A 17,864-nucleotide genomic window follows, 5' to 3' on the forward strand; every position below is an offset into this window, starting at 1 on the left:
TCTGTGGTGTCTGTGGTGTCAGTCCACTGAGAACTGGGAAATGGAGAGATGCAGCTTGTAACATGACTTTGCCTTGTGTTTGTGCCTGCAGCTGCAGATGGAGAAGCTGGCGTCGCGTCACGCCATCACAGAGCTGATGAGCTGGATCTCTCTCATGGAGAACGTGATAGCGGAGGACCAGCAGAGGATCATGGGAGCAGTGGGGTCAGAGGTTGTTCAGGACTACCTACAGAAGTACAAGGTAAGATAGTGTAGTAGAGGTACCTCCTCTCAGAGACATTGCTAAAACAAAATCAGAGCATCATTGTAATGATTTAAATGAGTGTTGTGACAAATTCACTCTCTCTCTCTCTCTCTCTCTCTCTACTTTATTATCGTTCACCCTTTTTCTGTCTCTGCTGTCCTTCTCTCTCCCATTACTCGATGTATTCGGTCTCTATACTTTCTCACATCTACCCTCTCTCTCTCCCTTCCATCTCTCTCTCTCCCTCTTATCTCTCTCTCCCATCTCTCTCTCTCCCCCACCCTCCTCTATCTCCCTCCCATCTCTTTCTCTTGCCTCCCCTCTCCCATTCCCCTGTCTGTCTCTCCAGGGGTTCAGTATAGACCTGACATGTAAACAGCTGACGGTGGACTTCGTCAACCAGTCGGTGCTCCAGATCAGTAGTCAAGATGTGGAGGGGAAGCGCAGCGACAAGACCGACTTCGCCGAGCGCCTGGGAGCCATGAACCGCCGCTGGCAGATACTGCAAGGCCTCATCATTGAGAAGGTAGCTACCCCCCCCCCCCCCCCCCCCCATTGGCCTGGAGGAATTATGTTTCTGAAAGCCTCCCCCACACCTTTTGGATAGATGTCATCAGTAACTGTTTGATAGCCCCACTTTTTGATAGCCAGAACAACACGATTTAGTTGAAAGACAAGTCAACGATCTACGCACCGATCTCTCAAGTTCATGCTTTGCCTTTCAGACATTGATGGCAGTTGTTGTTCTTGTTGTGTGACATGTCGCTGTGTGTGTACCCCAGATCCAGCTGTTGGAAGGCCTGTTGGAGCGCTGGATGGAGCATGAGAATGGTGTTCAGGCCCTGAAGACCTGGCTGACCCTGCAAGAAGACAAACTGAAGAAGAGACACCGGATAGATGACGTAGCATCGGTGCAGAATGCACTCAAAGACTGTCAGGTAGGGACAGAGATACAGCATTAACACCATTCACAATTTCCCATTAAACCTACAAGCAAATATTCTCTTCACAGTAGGTTTTCTAACCTCAGATCAGTTCTATTTCATTCATATTTGTTTTCTTATGTTGTTTATCTTTCTATTCCCTCTCTTTCTCTTGCTCAGGAGTTGGAAGAGTTAGTGAAGGAGAAAGAGAAGGATTTGGAGAAAGCTGAAGAGAGAGGGAGCGGACTCATCCAGGAAAAGAGGGGGCAGGCCTGCTCTGTTGTTATGGAGACCCTTAAAGGGTTGAACAAGTCCTGGGCCAACCTGGACAATATGGTGTGTTTATAGACAATTCTCCAGACTGATGCCATGACACTCACACAATTAATCCGACAGATTTTGTTTACATTTCAGGAACAGTTTCACTGCCTAGAGTACCATATCCAAATCTAACCTCAATTCAGACAGAAAACACAAAGTATTTGTTTAACCATTTATTAGAAAGTCAATTACAATATTTTAGGTCTTGGCAGTAGACTCTGCAGCTTCGGGGTAGCTCACTGCCATAGCAATGCTGAAATCATTACCATAACAACAAAGTACAGGCAGTGAGCGCGGTGTAGCTTTATACCAATCCAACCTATTGGGAAAAGAGCAGCGCCAAACAGGTGGAGGCTGGCGTGGTGGTGGGCTAGCAGAAAACAGACCATGCATAGTGAATTACAGCATGTTACAGCAACAGCATGGCAGCAAAGAAACCCCAGAGCATAGTTGCTATCAGCTGATGCAAACACTCACATTTTCTGTCTGAACTGACTTCACTTCATTATAATCCTAATTTAACCCCCATGGCTTTCAGAGAATTCCCTGACAATAGTAAAAAAAAAAAAAATGTCGAACTTAATGTCCTCTCTCTCCGGCCCTCCAGATTGGTCAGATGAAGGTGAGTCTGCGGTCAGTGCTGGAGCAGTGGACTCTGTACCGCCGTGCTGCTGAGGAGATCAACGGTTACCTGATGGAGGGGAGGTACTCCGTGTCCCGGCTACACCTGCTCACAGGCTCCCTGGAGGCTGTACAGCAACAGGTGGAAAGCCTGGAGGTGAGACAACCGAAACACAACTAAAATACAACCAAAACACAAATAAAATACAACCAAAACCCAACTAAAATACAACAAAAACACAACTAAAATACAACCTCAACACACCCTGAGGTTGGAATAACATGGGAAACATTTTGAAGATTTTTTTTTGAAGAAATTCCTATGCAGAATGAAGGCAAGATTGTCATAGGAAGGCAAGAGGTCAAGATTGAAGTTAACTTGAGATTGTTGAATTGTCATGTTATAGCATTACAACATTTAGCCTGATAACTTGTTTGTAGAGAGTGAACAGATTCTCTGTATTTTATCTTTGTCATTGACCCGGCGCTATGTACCTGTTCAGAACCTGCAGGAGGAGTTAGACAAGCAGGAGAGCAGTCTGAGGAAGTTTGGCTCTGTCACACATCAGCTGCTGACAGAGTGCCACCCGTCTGTGGCAGACACACTGGACGGAGCCCTCCGGGACGTCAACATCAGGTGGGCATTGAAGAAGGGCTGCAGGGTAATGGGGACTTGGATCCCCATTAGCTGTTACAGTTGCAACAGCTAATCTTCCTGGGGCCCACTGTGAGCTAGGAGTCTGGAATGTTATCACTCAGTATACACAGTAACGGTTGGCTTATCTTAGAACAGTCTGTGACACTTGATGCAAGTGCAACACTCTTTTCGGTTCGGTGTCATAACTGCTCCCAGTTCAGATCCTAACTTATTATCTTCCTCTGTCTCAGGTGGAACGGTCTGCTGGAGCAGATCTCAGAACAGCTGAGGAGCAGCAAGGCTCTGCTGGGTCTGTGGCAGCGCTACACAGAGCTGTATGACCAGAGTGTCTCTGCTGTACACAAACAGGAGGAGAGGGCCGACAGGCTGCTCAAGAGTGCCACCGACAGAGACGTCACAGAAGAGGAAAGCAACGCATGGATTAGAGACTGCAGCGTAAGCAATGAATGCACCTAAATGACATACACTGAGCATACAAAACATTAGGAATGCCTTTTCTTTCTATGACATAGACTGACCAGGTGAATCCAGGTTATGATCCCTTATTGATGTCACTTGTTAAATCCACTTCAACCAGTGTAGATGAACGGAAGGAGACAGGTTAAAGAAGGATTTTTAAGCATGGATTTTGTATTTGGGTCATTCAGAGGGTGAATCGGCAAGATAAAATTAGAGACGATCTGCCACACAGCAGTTTTCCTTAGATATACATTACAGTTTTGAAAGCCTAGCTTTTAGTGAAGAATGCATCCTTGCTCTCATGTGAATAAGCATAGAAACTGCCTGTCAGCATGTTTCAAAGAAGTACCGAAGGCCCTATCCCTTCGGTAGGTGGGCCAAATTACACTCAGTGTGTCTGAATACAGAATCAGCGCACCATGACAAAAGACCTTTCAGACTGTTAGGCCAAAGTGCCGCACAGCCCTAACAGAGTGAGGGAGGCTGGCAGGGCTGGTGATACACAGGACAGTATAAAACGGTTTATTTTCCGTGTTTAAATGATAGAAACTCCACAGTGAAGATGTAGAAAAGGGTTTCCGTTGCCAAGCATGGAGGACAGTAATAGTAACTTGTCTTTCAGAGGAGAAAAGCCCTCTATCGTTTAGTGATGCTATTCCATTTTGCCCTCTGACCTTACTCTTACAGAACCACGTTCACAGTATTTTGTCCTCCAATTCCAATCCTCATAGCTGTGTTGTTGTTGTTGTGTAGGAGTTGCTGGGTGCCCAGGCAACAGTACAACAGTCTCTACTACAGCTGCAGCAGCTGGGGGAACAGCTAAAGACTCAGATTGACGCCTCCTCAATGGCAGCCCTCCAATCAGACTGCCTGTCACTCACACATCGCCTAGCAACGCTGGAGCACGCCCTGCACAGGCAGCAGGAAGTACTGCAGGTGGGTCATCTGTGCTACAGCGTCACAAGCACACAGTAGAGCAGTGTACACACGTACACATGTCCAAACACCCTTAATGTACAATATATACAGTACATTCATACTTTTGTACCCCCTCTATTTCTCCCTCTCTCTAGTGTGGAGCTGACGACTGTGAGCGTTTTAAAGAGCAGTTGGACTCTCTGACCTGTCAGGCTGAGGAGGCTGAAGAGGTTCTGAGGGAGTCCGACCCAGTCGAAACACCGGACCACACTGTCATACAGGAGCGCATGGAAAAACTCAAGGTAAACATGTCTGACAACTGAGCTGAACCTCTGTTGAATCCTTGATAACCCTATTGCTTCAATTGCTTCTATATTGCCTCTATTGTACTATAAATTCAGAACATCTCTCAAATCCCTTCCTCCCTCTCCAGAGCCAGATGTGTAAGTTGAGCAGCCATTCTCCTGATCTAGAGCGTGTGAACGAGCTGGCCTACAGACTGCCCCTGAACGACAGAGAGATCAAACGCCTCCAGAGCCTCAACAGAGCCTGGACCACCCACTCTGCACACCTGACTGAGAGATTCAGGTAGCTTCATTAATGTCTTCACATACAGAACAATAGTTACACATGCATTGCACTTATCAAGCCATTCCTATCTCATTGTGTGTTACCCTAAATTACTAACGATATGATGTAGGTTGAAAAACAAGAACTCCATGTTGCATGTTCATTATGTTGTTATTGTTCCACAGGATGGATAAAGGTGTTACAATCTGCTGTGTGACTCTGTGTATCTTGTGTCTCCCTCCCCAGTAAGCTGATGGCGGTGTTGCTGCAGCAGCAGAGCTTCCTGCAGAAGTGTGAGGACTGGATGGACTTCCTGTCCCAGACGGAACAAAAGCTGGCCGCCGAGACCTCTGGGAACTACCACAGCCTGCTGGAGCAGCAGAGAGACCACGAGGTGAGGATAGGAGGAGGGAGGTGAGAGGAGTGTGTGGGGGGGGGGGGGGTCATGAGAGAGGTTAGGTGCAGGGGGTGTATAGGCGTGGAAGCTGTTTCTCTGTACCGGTATGTTGATCTCTGTAAATGTTTCTGTATAGTTGTTCCAGACAGAAATGTTCAGCAGGCAGCAGATTCTCTACTCCATCATTAGTGACGGCCATCACCTGCTGGACCAGGGACAGGTGGACGACAGGTAAGGAACACACACAAACACACACACACACACACATACACACACACACATATGGTTTATTTGGGGTAAATCTCTCTCTCTTTCCTGCAGGGATGACTTCAGCCTGAAACTGGCTCTGCTGGGTAACCAATGGCAGGGTGTTGTGAGGCGGGCCCAGCAAAGGAGAGGGATAATTGACAGCCTGGTCCGCCAATGGCAGCGCTACAGGGAGATGGCGGAGAAGCTGCGGCGATGGCTACAGGAAGTGTCTCGCGACCCGGAAGTGCATCAACAGGGAGAGGCGGTGGCCTTACAGGAGGCCAGGACGATGTTGGACCAGATACAGGTGGGTGAAATAGACATACTTCTCTATGTAGTATATTGTGACCTGTAACTGGCAAAAAGCTTCAATAAAAGTTATAAGCATTTCAGTGTTCACACAATGTTTTTGTATTGCTGAGGTTTAACAATGTAGTCAGTGTAATAACACATAGACTGGACAATAAATATAAATTCCATATAATTTCATTATACACTGCTCAAAAAAATAAAGGGAACACTAAAATACACATCCTAGATCTGAATGAATACTTTTTTCTTTACATAGTTGAATGCGCTGACAACAAAATCACACACAAATTATCAATGGAAATCAAATTTATCAACCCATGGATTTGGAGTCACACTCAAAATTAAAGTGGAAAACCACACTACAGGCTGATTCAACTTTGATGTAATGTCCTTAAAACAAGTCAAAATGAGGCTCAGTAGTGTGTGTGGCCGCCACGTGCCTGTATGACCTCCCTACAACGCCTGGGCATGCTCCGGATGAGGTGGCGGATGGTCTCCTGAGGGATCTCCTCCCAGACCTGGACTAAAACATCCGCCAACTCCTGGACAGTCTGTGGTGCAACGTGGCGTTGGTGGATGGAGCGAGACATGATGTCCCAGATGTGCTCAATTGGATTCAGGTCTGGGGAACGGGCGGGCCAGTCCATAGCATCAATGCCTTCCTCTTGCAGGAACTGCTGACACACTCCAGCCACATGAGGTCTAGCATTGTCTTGCATTAGGAGGAACACAGGGCCAACCACACCAGCATATGGTCTCACAAGGGGTCTGAGGATCTCATCTCGGTACCTAATGGCAGTCAGGTTACCTCTGGCGAGCACATGGAGGGCTGTGCGGCCCCCCAAAGAAATCCCACCCCACACCATGACTGACCCACCGCCAAACCGATCATGCTGGAGGATGTTGCAGGCAGCAGAACGTTCTCCACGGCGTCTCCAGACTCTGTCACATCTGTCACATGTGCTCAGTGTGAACCTGCTTTAATCTGTGAAGAGCACAGGGTGCCAGTGGCGAATTTGCCAATCTTGGTGTTCTCTGGCAAATGCTAAACGTCCTGCACGGTGTTGGGCTGTAAGCACAACCCCCACCAGTGGACACCGGGCCCTCATACCACTCTCATGGAGTCTGTTTCTGACCGTTTGAGCAGACACATGCACATTTGTGGCCTGCTAGAGGTCATTTTGCAGGGCTCTGGCAGTGCTCCTCCTGCTCCTCCTTGCATAAAGGCAGAGGTAGCGGTCCTGCTGCTGGGTTGTTGCCCTCCTACGGCCTCCTCCACGTCTCCTGATGTACTGGCCTGTCTCCTGGTAGCGCCACCATGCTCTGGACACTACGCTGACAGACACAGCAAACCTTCTTGCCACAGCTCGCATTGATGTGCCATCCTGGATGAGCTGCACTACCTGAGTCACTTGTGTGGGTTGTAGACTCCGTCTCATGCTACGACTAGAGTGAAAGCACTGCCAGCATTCAAAAGTGACCAAAACATCAGCCAGGATCATAGGAACTGAGAAGTGGTCTGTGGTCACCACCTGCAGAACCACTCCTTTATTGGGGGTGTCTTGCTAATTGCCTATAATTTCCACCTGTTGTCTATTCCATTTGCACAACAGCATGTGACATTTATTGTCAATCAGTGTTGCTTCCTAAGTGGACAGTTTGATTTCACAGAAGTGTGATTGACTTGGAGTTACATTGTGTTGTTTAAGTGTTCCCTTTATTTTTTGAGCAGTGTATATTTCCCACAATAAAGACTGACAGTAAACCCAAACCTTCTTCCCCTAGTTGAGGGAGCGTGTGCTCCAGAGGCAGCAGGGTGGTTACATCCTGGCGGTGGAGGCGGGGCGGAGCCTGCTCCTGTCAGCTGACGCCAAGGCGGAGTCAGCCCTGCAGACGGAGCTGATGGACATGCAGGAGTGCTGGAGACATGCCAACGTCCGATTGGACGAACAGAAGAGAGAGCTGCTAAGCTTGCTCAAGGTCTGTCATTCCACAACCAATACACAACCAAATCACAACCACCACACAACCAAACTATAAGCACCACACAACCAACGCACAACCAAACCACAACACAACTCAACCACAACCCAACCCCAACCAACCCACAGCCAACACTCAACCAACCCAAAATCAACACACATCCTACATTCAACCAACACACAACCAACCCACAACAAACACACAACCAACACACAACCAACACACAACAAACCCACAGCCAACACACAACCAACCCACAACCAGCACACAACCTACATTTAACCAACACACAACCAACATACCTAGTTATTATGGCCATTGAATTGTTAGAACATGTTTTTAATGTCCCAATACCTTGGCATCGGGTCTATGAACTGACATATTAAACAACAATTGATACATCAATCTGTTTGCTTTTATATAAAATACTTGCTACAAAAAGAATGCTTAATATATGGCGCATTGAACAGTCAGCATTGAGCTGCCTGCCACAAGGAATTTTGTTTTCTTTCTGGTACTGTCCATCGGTGGCTCGATTTTGGGAGCTAGTTCCAGGAATGGTTGTTAAGTCATAATATCGGGGTTCAGATGGACCTGCAAACTGTATTGTTAGGGGATCTAAAAAATCACCATCAGTCAAGGGTAAATATCAGTATACTTTTGGGTAAAGTATTTATTTTTAGGGTAATATTGGTAGACATTTTGGAGGGATGTATTGCAACAGTAAATAGCAAAATGGAATCATACTGGGAACGATTGGTTCATCTGTAGACATCGGAGGGTTGGAATATAATGAATGATGGATTGAGCGCCGTGGGTGAAAATACAGCACTTGAAGAAAGAGGAAATTAGGATTCAAATATATATATTACCTTTTTTAGCAGGGAGTCACCATCGAGACCAGTGTCTCTTTTTTAAAGGAGCCCTGCATATACAATTTCATAGAACAAAATAATGGTATACACTATAAAACAAGTCAATACAGCACAACACAAATTGCAAAGACAAACATAAATATGTACAAAACACTAAACACAATCAACTAAAACAAACTCATTCTTCATTATAACATTCCTCTGTCCACTCTCTTAGCCAGAGGAGTCTCCAGAGTTAACCAACCCTGTTTGATAACTTGTAATAATAAATCTTAATATCGAAGTTAGGTAAATCAGAAACTTGTGGAGCAGGGCTTTGTAAACAAAAATAGCGTAATGATGTGATCGACGTGACTTCAAAGGGGACAAGACAACCTTTTGGCAAAGAATACAGTGATGAGTAATACAACTGTATCCTGTGATAACACAAAAGGCTCTGTGAGAAACGGCATCCAGGGGTTTAAGAGTAGAGGCAGCTTTGATAAGTAGTATCACTGTTCTCAAGACCAGGTAGAAAGGTTGACTGCACAATATTCTTCCTGCTGACTAGAGAGAGACAAGATTTGTTTCTGTAAAAAAAAAGCCCACTTTAAATCTTAATTTGTTAACAAGCTCATTCGTATGCTTTTTAAACAATAAATCACTGTCAATCTAAATACCAAGGTATTTGTATGCAGAGATTATAGAACCATCTGATGAGTGAAGATGTAATTCATCTGAAACAATCTTACAAGAACTTGAAAACAACATGTATTTAGTTTTGTCCATATTAAGCACAAGTTATGCTTCCTGCACAGCTACAAAGTGGGACTGTAGCTTTGTCACAGCCAGGTCAGTAGTCAGGGTAATGGGACTGTAGCCTTTTCACAGCCAGGTCAGTAGTCAGGGTAATGGGACTGTAGCCTTTTCACAGCCAGGTCAGTAGTCAGGGTAATGGGACTGTAGCCTTTTCACAGCCAGGTCAGTAGTCAGGGTAATGGGACTGTAGCCTTTTCACAGCCAGGTCAGTAGTCAGGGTAATGGGACTGTAGCCTTTTCACAGCCAGGTCAGTAGTCGGGGTAATGGGACTGTAGCTTTGTCACAGCCAGGTCAGTAGTCAGGGTAATGGGACTGTAGCCTTTTCACAGCCAGGTCAGTAGTCAGGGTAATTGGACTGTAGCCTTTTCACAGCCAGGTCAGTAGTCGGGGTAATGGGACTGTAGCTTTGTCACAGCCAGGTCAGTAGTCAGGGTAATGGGACTGTAGCCTTTTCACAGCCAGGTCAGTAGTCAGGGTAATGGGACTGTAGCCTTTTCACAGCCAGGTCAGTAGTCAGGGTAATGGGACTGTAGCCTTTTCACAGCCAGGTCAGTAGTCGGGGTAATGGGACTGTAGCTTTGTCACAGCCAGGTCAGTAGTCAGGGTAATGGGACTGTAGCCTTTTCACAGCCAGGTCAGTAGTCAGGGTAATTGGACTGTAGCCTTTTCACAGCCAGGTCAGTAGTCGGGGTAATGGGACTGTAGCTTTGTCACAGCCAGGTCAGTAGTCAGGGTAATGGGACTGTAGCCTTTTCACAGCCAGGTCAGTAGTCAGGGTAATGGGACTGTAGCCTTTTCACAGCCAGGTCAGTAGTCAGGGTAATGGGACTGTAGCCTTTTCACAGCCAGGTCAGTAGTCAGGGTAATTGGACTGTAGCCTTTTCACAGCCAGGTCAGTAGTCGGGGTAATGGGACTGTAGCTTTGTCACAGCCAGGTCAGTAGTCAGGGTAATGGGACTGTAGCCTTTTCACAGCCAGGTCAGTAGTCAGGGTAATGGGACTGTATTCTTGTCACAGCCAGGTCAGTAGTCGGGGTAATGGGACTGTAGCCTTTTCACAGCCAGGTCAGTAGTCGGGGTAATGGGACTGTAGCTTTGTCAAAGCCAGGTCAGTAGTCAGGGTAATGGGACTGTAGCCTTTTCACAGCCAGGTCAGTAGTCGGGGTAATGGGACTGTAGCCTTGTCACAGCCAGGTCAGTAGTCGGGGTAATGGGACTTTATTCTTGTCACAGCCAGGTTAGTAGTCAGGGTAATGGGACTGTAGCCTTGTCACAGCCAGTTCAGTAGTCGGGGTAATGGGACTGTATTCTTGTCACAACCAGTTCAGTAGTCGGGGTAAAGGGACTGTATTCTTGTCACAGCCAGGTCAGTAGTCGGGGTAATGGGACTGTAGCCTTGTCACAGCCAGGTCAGTAGTCAGGGTAGTGGGACTGTAGCCTTGTCACAGCCAGGTCAGTAGTCAGGGTAATGGGACTGTAGCCTTGTCACAGCCAGGTCAGTAGTCAGGGTAATGGGACTGTATTCTTGTCACAGCCAGGTCAGTAGTCAGGGTAGTGGGACTGTAGCCTTGTCACAGCCAGGTCAGTAGTCAGGGTAATGGGACTGTATTCTTGTCACAGCCAGGTCAGTAGTCAGGGTAGTGGGACTGTAGCCTTGTCACAGCCAGGTCAGTAGTCAGGGTAATGGGACTGTAGCCTTGTCACAGCCAGGTCAGTAGTCAGGGTAAGTGCTACCAAATAATATAATCTGCATGTACAATGAACTGAAATATAAACGGAACATGTCAAGTGTTGGTCCAATGTTTAATGAGCAGAAATAAAAGATCCCAGAAATGTGCCATATGCACAAAAAAGCGTATTTCTCTAAAATGTTGTACACAAATGTTTTTATATCTCTGTTAGTGAGCATATATCATTTGTCAAGAAGTTGATTAAACAGCATGATCATTACACAGGTCCACCTTCTGCTGGGGACAATAAAAGTCCACTCTAACAGCAGGGATGTCCACCAGACCTGTTGCCAGATAATTTAATGTTAATTTCTCTACCATAAGCCGCCTCCAATGTCATTTAAAAAAAAAACGGTAGTATGTCCAACTGGCCTCACAACCGAACACCATGTGTAACCACGCCAGCCCAGGACCCCCACATGCAGCTTCTTCACCTGCAGGATCGTCTGAGACCAGCCACCTGGACAGCTGATAAAACTGTGGGTTTGCACAACCAAAGAATTTCTGCACAAACTGTCAGAAACCGTTTCATGGAAGCTCATCTGCGTGCTGTCGTTCTCACCAGGGTCGTAACCAGTGGGCAAATGCTCACCTTTGATGGCCACTGGCACGCTGGAGAAGTGTTGCTCTTCACAGATTAATCCCGGTTTCAACTGTACCGGGCAGATGGCAGATGGCAGATGCACAGAGATACCGTGATGAGATCCGGAGGCCCATGTTTCAGCATGATAATGCACGGCCCCATGTTGCAACGATCTGTGCACAATTCCTGGAAGTTGAAAATGTCCCAGTTCTACCCTTTTTATATCTATATTCCCAGTCATGTGAAATCCGTATACAGTTGAAGTCGGAAGTTTACATACACCTTAGCCAAATACATTTAAACTCAGTTTTTCACAATTCCTGACATTTAATCAAAGTAAAAATGCCCTGTCTTAGGTCAGTTAGGATCACCACTTATTTTAAGAATGTGAAATGTCAGAATAATAGTAATAGTAGAGAGAATAATTTATTTCAGCTTTTATTTCTTTCATCACATTCCCAGTGGGTCAGAAGTTTACATACGCTCAGTTAGTATTTGGTAGCATTGCCTTTAAATTGTATAACTTGTATAAAGTTTCCCACAATAATTTGGGTGAATTTTGGCTTATTTCTCCTGACAGAGCTGGTCAGGTTTGTAACTGAGTCAGGTTTGTAGGCCTCCTTGCTCGAAGACGCTTTTTAATTTCTGCCCACACATTTTCTATAGGATTGAGGTCAGGGCTTTGTGATGGCCACTCCAATACCTTGAAATTGTTGTCCTTAAGCCATTTTCCCACAGCTTTGGAAGTATGCTTGTGGTCATTGTTCATTTGGAAGACCCATTTGCGACCAAGCTTTAACTTCCTGACTGATGTCTTGAGATGTTGCTTCAATATATCCACATCATTTTCTTTCCTCGTGATGCCATCTATTTTGTGAAGTGCACCAGTCCCTCCTGCAGCAAAGCACCCCCACAACATGATGCTGCCACCCCGGTGTTTCACAGTTGGGATGGTGTTCTTCGTCTTGCAAGCCTCCCCCTTCTTCCTCCAAACATAACAATGGTCATTATGGCCAAACAGTTCTATTTTTGTTTCATCAGACCAGAGGACATTTCTCCAAGAAATAGGATCTTTGTCCCCATGTGCAGTTGCAAACCGTAGTCTGGCTTTTTATGGTGGTTTTGGAGCAGTGGCTTCTTCCTTGCTGAGCGGCCTTTCAGGTTATGTTGATATACAGTGCCTTGCGAAAGTATTCGGCCCCCTTGAACTTTGCGACCTTTTGCCACATTTCAGGCTTCAAACATAAAGATATAAAACTTTATTTTTTTGTGAAGAATCAACAACAAGTGGGACACAATCATGAAGTGGAACGACATTTATTGGATATTTCAAACTTTTTTAACAAATCAAAAACTGAAAAATTGGACGTGCAAAATTATTCAGCCCCTTTTAGTTTCAATGCAGCAAACTCTCTCCAGAAGTCCAGTGAGGATCTCTGAATGATCCAATGTTGACCTAAATGACTAATGATGATAAATACAATCCACCTGTGTGTAATCAAGTCTCCGTATAAATGCACCTGCACTGTGATAGTCTCAGAGGTCCGTTAAAAGCGCAGAGAGCATCATGAAGAACAAGGAACACACCAGGCAGGTCCGAGATACTGTTGTGAAGAAGTTTAAAGCCGGATTTGGATACAAAAAGATTTCCCAAGCTTTAAACATCCCAAGGAGCACTGTGCAAGCGATAATATTGAAATGGAAGGAGTATCAGACCACTGCAAATCTACCAAGACCTGGCCGTCCCTCTAAACTTTCAGCACAGAAGACTGATCAGAGATGCAGCCAAGAGGCCCAAGAGGCCCATGATCACTGTGGATGAACTGCAGAGATCTACAGCTGAGGTGGGAGACTCTGTCCATAGGACAACAATCAGTCGTATATTGCACAAATCTGGCCTTTATGGAAGAGTGGCAAGAAGAAAGCCATTTCTTAAAGATATCCATAAAAAGTGTCGTTTAAAGTTTGCCACAAGCCACCTGGGAGACACACCAAACATGTGGAAGAAGGTGCTCTGGTCAGATGAAACCAAAATTGAACTTTTTGGCAACAATGCAAAACGTTATGTTTGGCGTAAAAGCAACACAGCCCATCACCCTGAACACATCATCCCCACTGTCAAACATGGTGGTGGCAGCATCATGGTTTGGGCCTGCTTTTCTTCAGCAGGGACAGGGAAGATGGTTAAAATTGATGGGAAGATGGATGGAGCCAAATACAGGACCATTCTGGAAGAAAACCTGATGGAGTCTGCAAAAGACCTGAGACTGGGACGGAGATTTGTCTTCCAACAAGACAATGATCCAAACATAAAGCAAAATCTACAATGGAATGGTTCAAAAATAAACATATCCAGGTGTTAGAATGGCCAAGTCAAAGTCCAGACCTGAATCCTATCGAGAATCTGTGGAAAGAACTGAAAACTGCTGTTCACAAATGCTCTCCATCCAACCTCACTGAGCTCGAGCTGTTTTGCAAGGAGGAATGGGAAAAAATGTCAGTCTGTCGATGTGCAAAACTGATAGAGACATACCCCAAGCGACTTACAGCTGTAATCGCAGCAAAAGGTGGCGCTACAAAGTATTAACTTAAGGGGGCTGAATAATTTTGCACGCCCAATTTTTCCGTTTTTGATTTGTTAAAAAAGTTTGAAATATCCCAAAAAATTCGTTCCAATTCATGATTGTGTCCCACTTGTTGTTGATTCTTCACAAAAAAATACAGTTTTATATCTTTATGTTTGAAGCCTGAAATGTGGCAAAAGGTCGCAAAGTTCAAGGGGGCCGAATACTTTCGCAAGGCACTGTAGGACTCGCTTTACTGTGGATATAGATACTTTTGTACCTGTTTCCTCCAGCATCTTCACAAGGTCCTTTGCTGTTGTTCTGGGATAGATTTGCACTTCTCGCACCAAAGTACGTTCATCTCTAGGAGACAGAACGCTTCTCCTTCCTGAGTGGTATGACGGCTGCATGGTCCCTTGGTGTTTACACTTGCGTACTATTGTTTGTACAGATGAACGTGGTACCTACAGGCATTTGGAAATTGCTCCCAAGGATGAACCAAATTTGTGGAGGTCTACAATTTGTTTTCTGGCTGATTTCTTTTGATTTTCCCATGGTGTCAAGGAAAGAGGCACTGCGTTTGAAGGTAGGCCTTGAAATACATCCAATTCACTCAAATGATGTCAATTAGCCTATCAGAAGCTTCTAAAACCATGACATCATTTTCTGGAATTTTCCAAGCTGTTTAAAGGCACATAGTGTATGTAAACTTCTGACCCACTGGAATTGTGATACAGTGAATTATAAGTGATATAATCTGTTTGTAAGCAATTGTTTGAAAAATGACTTGTGTCATGCACAAAGTCGATGTCCTAACCGATTTGCCCAAACTATAGTTTTGAAATTTGTGGAGTGGTTGAAAATTTGTGGAATGGTTGAAAAACGAGTCTTAATGACTCCAACCTAAATGTATGTAAACATCCGACTTCAACTGTATTATGGCCTCATTAATTTATTTCAATTGACTGATTTCCTTTTATGAACTGTAACTCAGTAAAATCTTTGAAATTGTTGCATGTTGCGTTTATATTTTTGTTCAGTGTATATAAAATATAAAACTTCGAAATAAATAGAAATAGTGAAAAGAACTGGTCCTAGAATCGACCCCTGCAGAACACCTTTATGTACTTCAAGAAATTCTGATTTTACCCCATCAATCACTACGGTCTGAGTTTCTACACACTAATCATGAAACCAAGAGCAGTTGTCAGAGCCCAGGGCAATCGAGGACAACTTGTTCAATAAAATAGCATGATCAACAGTATCAAACGCTTTTGACAGGTCCACAAACAGGGCAGCACAATTCATTTTAACGCCTAAAGCATTGACTATATAATTAACAAATAATGTGGTCGCTGTGATAATGCAGTGCCCTAGCCTAAACCCAGATTGATTTGTATTCAAATACAGTACCACGCTCAGATAAAAAAGGGCAGAATTTGAGCGAATTATATGAGCGAAATAGCTCTAAGTAGCAATAGAAGTATAGTTGTCCGTTAGTTTACTCCAATTAGGGTAGGGGGGGAAACTTTTGAGAAAATAAAAAATTATAATTTAAAAAAAACTAAGAGGGATTAGAATTGATTCAAAAATGTATAGAACCTACAATCGATCTGCAATATTAAAGCTGATCTACCCCCCTGCCAAAAAAACACACAACCCATCCACAACTAACACTCAACCAACACAAACCACCAAACCACAACCAAAATAGAACAAACCACAACCTACACAAAACCAACCACAACTAACACTCAATCAACACAAACCACCAAACCACAACCAGAATACAACAAACCACAACCAACAAAAAACCAACACACAACTAACCCACAGCCAACACACAACCTACACTCAACCAATAACCCAACACACAACCAACACATAACCAAACTGCCTGCATGGGACATTGTTGTTTATTCAGTTGGGTGTAATGTTTAGACATTCCTCTGTCACCTTCCAGATTGCCTTGATTGCCTATTTTACATGATCAAGAATCAAGTCTGTTCTACACAACACATCTCTATATCTGAGTGTTCTGTGACTAAGCTTTCCAAGTGCTTGCCATGTACCCAGACTGAAACAATATGCTGTACAGTAGATTCCTTGCCAGGCATGATTGGGTTGTAGCAGTTTATCACCAGTCCGGGTGCTAGTCTGCTTCAGCAGAGGAGCCAGCACCATTTTTTATTTCTCTCCATTGCCAGTGTGATGACAGAGTATGTCTATTTTTGGATCACCTAGTTTGAACCAGAGCTTACATTTGACCTGATATGCTATTGCATGGATCTCTATTGCTGCATCACATGGGGATGCAATGTATATATGATATTGCTACATTGCATTGGTGTGCATGTTACCGGTAGTTCAACCTCTCTATTTGATCAGAATATGAATTAGCATCATATGCTAAGCTAGCAGCTGATCCTGTATGCAGCCAGCAGTATAAAGGTCATATGAAAGAGGGCCTGGGGGTCTTCAGTACATACAGTATGAAGACTAATGAGGAGCAGGGCTGGTTTAAAATGCAGGACAGTGAAACCAAATGATCACATCTATTATGCATGCTGTCCAGAGTGCAGCCTAACCACTGCCAGGAATAGAAAAAGGAACAGCAGACAGATAGTGAGTGAGTGTCAGCAGTGTAAAAGTATGTGCGCGAGCTCACACACACACACATACACACACGCGTGCACACGCACGTACACACACACGCATGCACGCACGCAACACACTCACACATACACACATATACACACACACACACACACACACACACACACACACACACACACACACACACACACACACACACACACACACACATACACACACACACACACATACACACACACACACACACACACACACACACACACACACACACACACACACACACACACACACACACACACACACACACACACACACACACACACACACACACACACACACAGAGACAGGCTCCAGGCAGTGTGCAGTCACTCAGACATAATCAGAGATGACGCCATGGAGAGAAGCAGACTTTATGGGCTGAGAGAGCAGTCTTTTTTTAAAGAGGGCTGTGTATGTGACGCAGTTTATAGGCTTTAGTAAAGGAAGATGGCTATATTCTCCCTCCTCCTCCTTCTCCCCTCGCCCTCCATCCCTCGAGTGATGACTCGATCTTGAGACAGATAGCTAGCCACTGGCACTCTAGGTACTCTGCTCCGGCTATTCTATTTTGGAGAATTGTGGTTCTTCTTCAAATATTACTTTTGCTTCTGGCTCTAAGTATTATTTTATCTCTGACCATGGCCATGAATTCAACATCTGTTCTTTTAATGACATTGGTTCTACCATCTCACTCTAGCCCTGTGTATTGCTAGTCAGTGCCTGTAGCTGTATTGTTACACTGCTCAGTAGTCTGTTAACTATGTTGATAGATGGTTGTGTATTCTACGTCTCTCTCTCTCTCTCTCTCGCCATCACTGCTGCTACTGCAGGGAGACTGTTTTGCTACTCCTGCGCTATTGAATCTAGACAGATCCGCAGTAACAGCAGCAACACCGGCAAGTGGTGACAGAGAGAGCGAGAGAGTGTGTTGACATTGAGAGTGTATGTGGCATCAGAGCTACTGGAAGGTGCCGTGCTCGATCTCTAAAGAGTGTGTATTCATG

The 17,864-nt window shown here is 45.0% G+C and overlaps 1 protein-coding gene across 5 annotated transcripts in view; it reads left to right on the forward strand.

Moving 5' to 3' along the window:
- Positions 1-17,864, forward strand: part of syne1a (spectrin repeat containing, nuclear envelope 1a) — a 142,709-nt gene that overhangs the window by 89,142 nt on the left and 35,703 nt on the right. For all 5 annotated transcript variants that reach the window (XM_031800202.1, XM_031800205.1, XM_031800204.1 and 2 more), the window contains 14 exons: positions 92-241; positions 594-770; positions 1,027-1,182; positions 1,348-1,503; positions 2,096-2,266; positions 2,613-2,746; positions 2,998-3,202; positions 3,980-4,162; positions 4,300-4,446; positions 4,578-4,732; positions 4,961-5,108; positions 5,248-5,342; positions 5,433-5,667; positions 7,458-7,652. In XM_031800202.1, coding sequence (XP_031656062.1) covers positions 92-241; positions 594-770; positions 1,027-1,182; positions 1,348-1,503; positions 2,096-2,266; positions 2,613-2,746; positions 2,998-3,202; positions 3,980-4,162; positions 4,300-4,446; positions 4,578-4,732; positions 4,961-5,108; positions 5,248-5,342; positions 5,433-5,667; positions 7,458-7,652 — 2,307 coding nt within the window. The remainder of the gene's footprint in view (positions 1-91; positions 242-593; positions 771-1,026; positions 1,183-1,347; positions 1,504-2,095; positions 2,267-2,612; positions 2,747-2,997; positions 3,203-3,979; positions 4,163-4,299; positions 4,447-4,577; positions 4,733-4,960; positions 5,109-5,247; positions 5,343-5,432; positions 5,668-7,457; positions 7,653-17,864) is intronic.

The sequence above is a fragment of the Oncorhynchus kisutch genome, linkage group LG21, assembly GCF_002021735.2.
Source record: "Oncorhynchus kisutch isolate 150728-3 linkage group LG21, Okis_V2, whole genome shotgun sequence".
Taxonomy (NCBI): domain Eukaryota; kingdom Metazoa; phylum Chordata; class Actinopteri; order Salmoniformes; family Salmonidae; genus Oncorhynchus; species Oncorhynchus kisutch.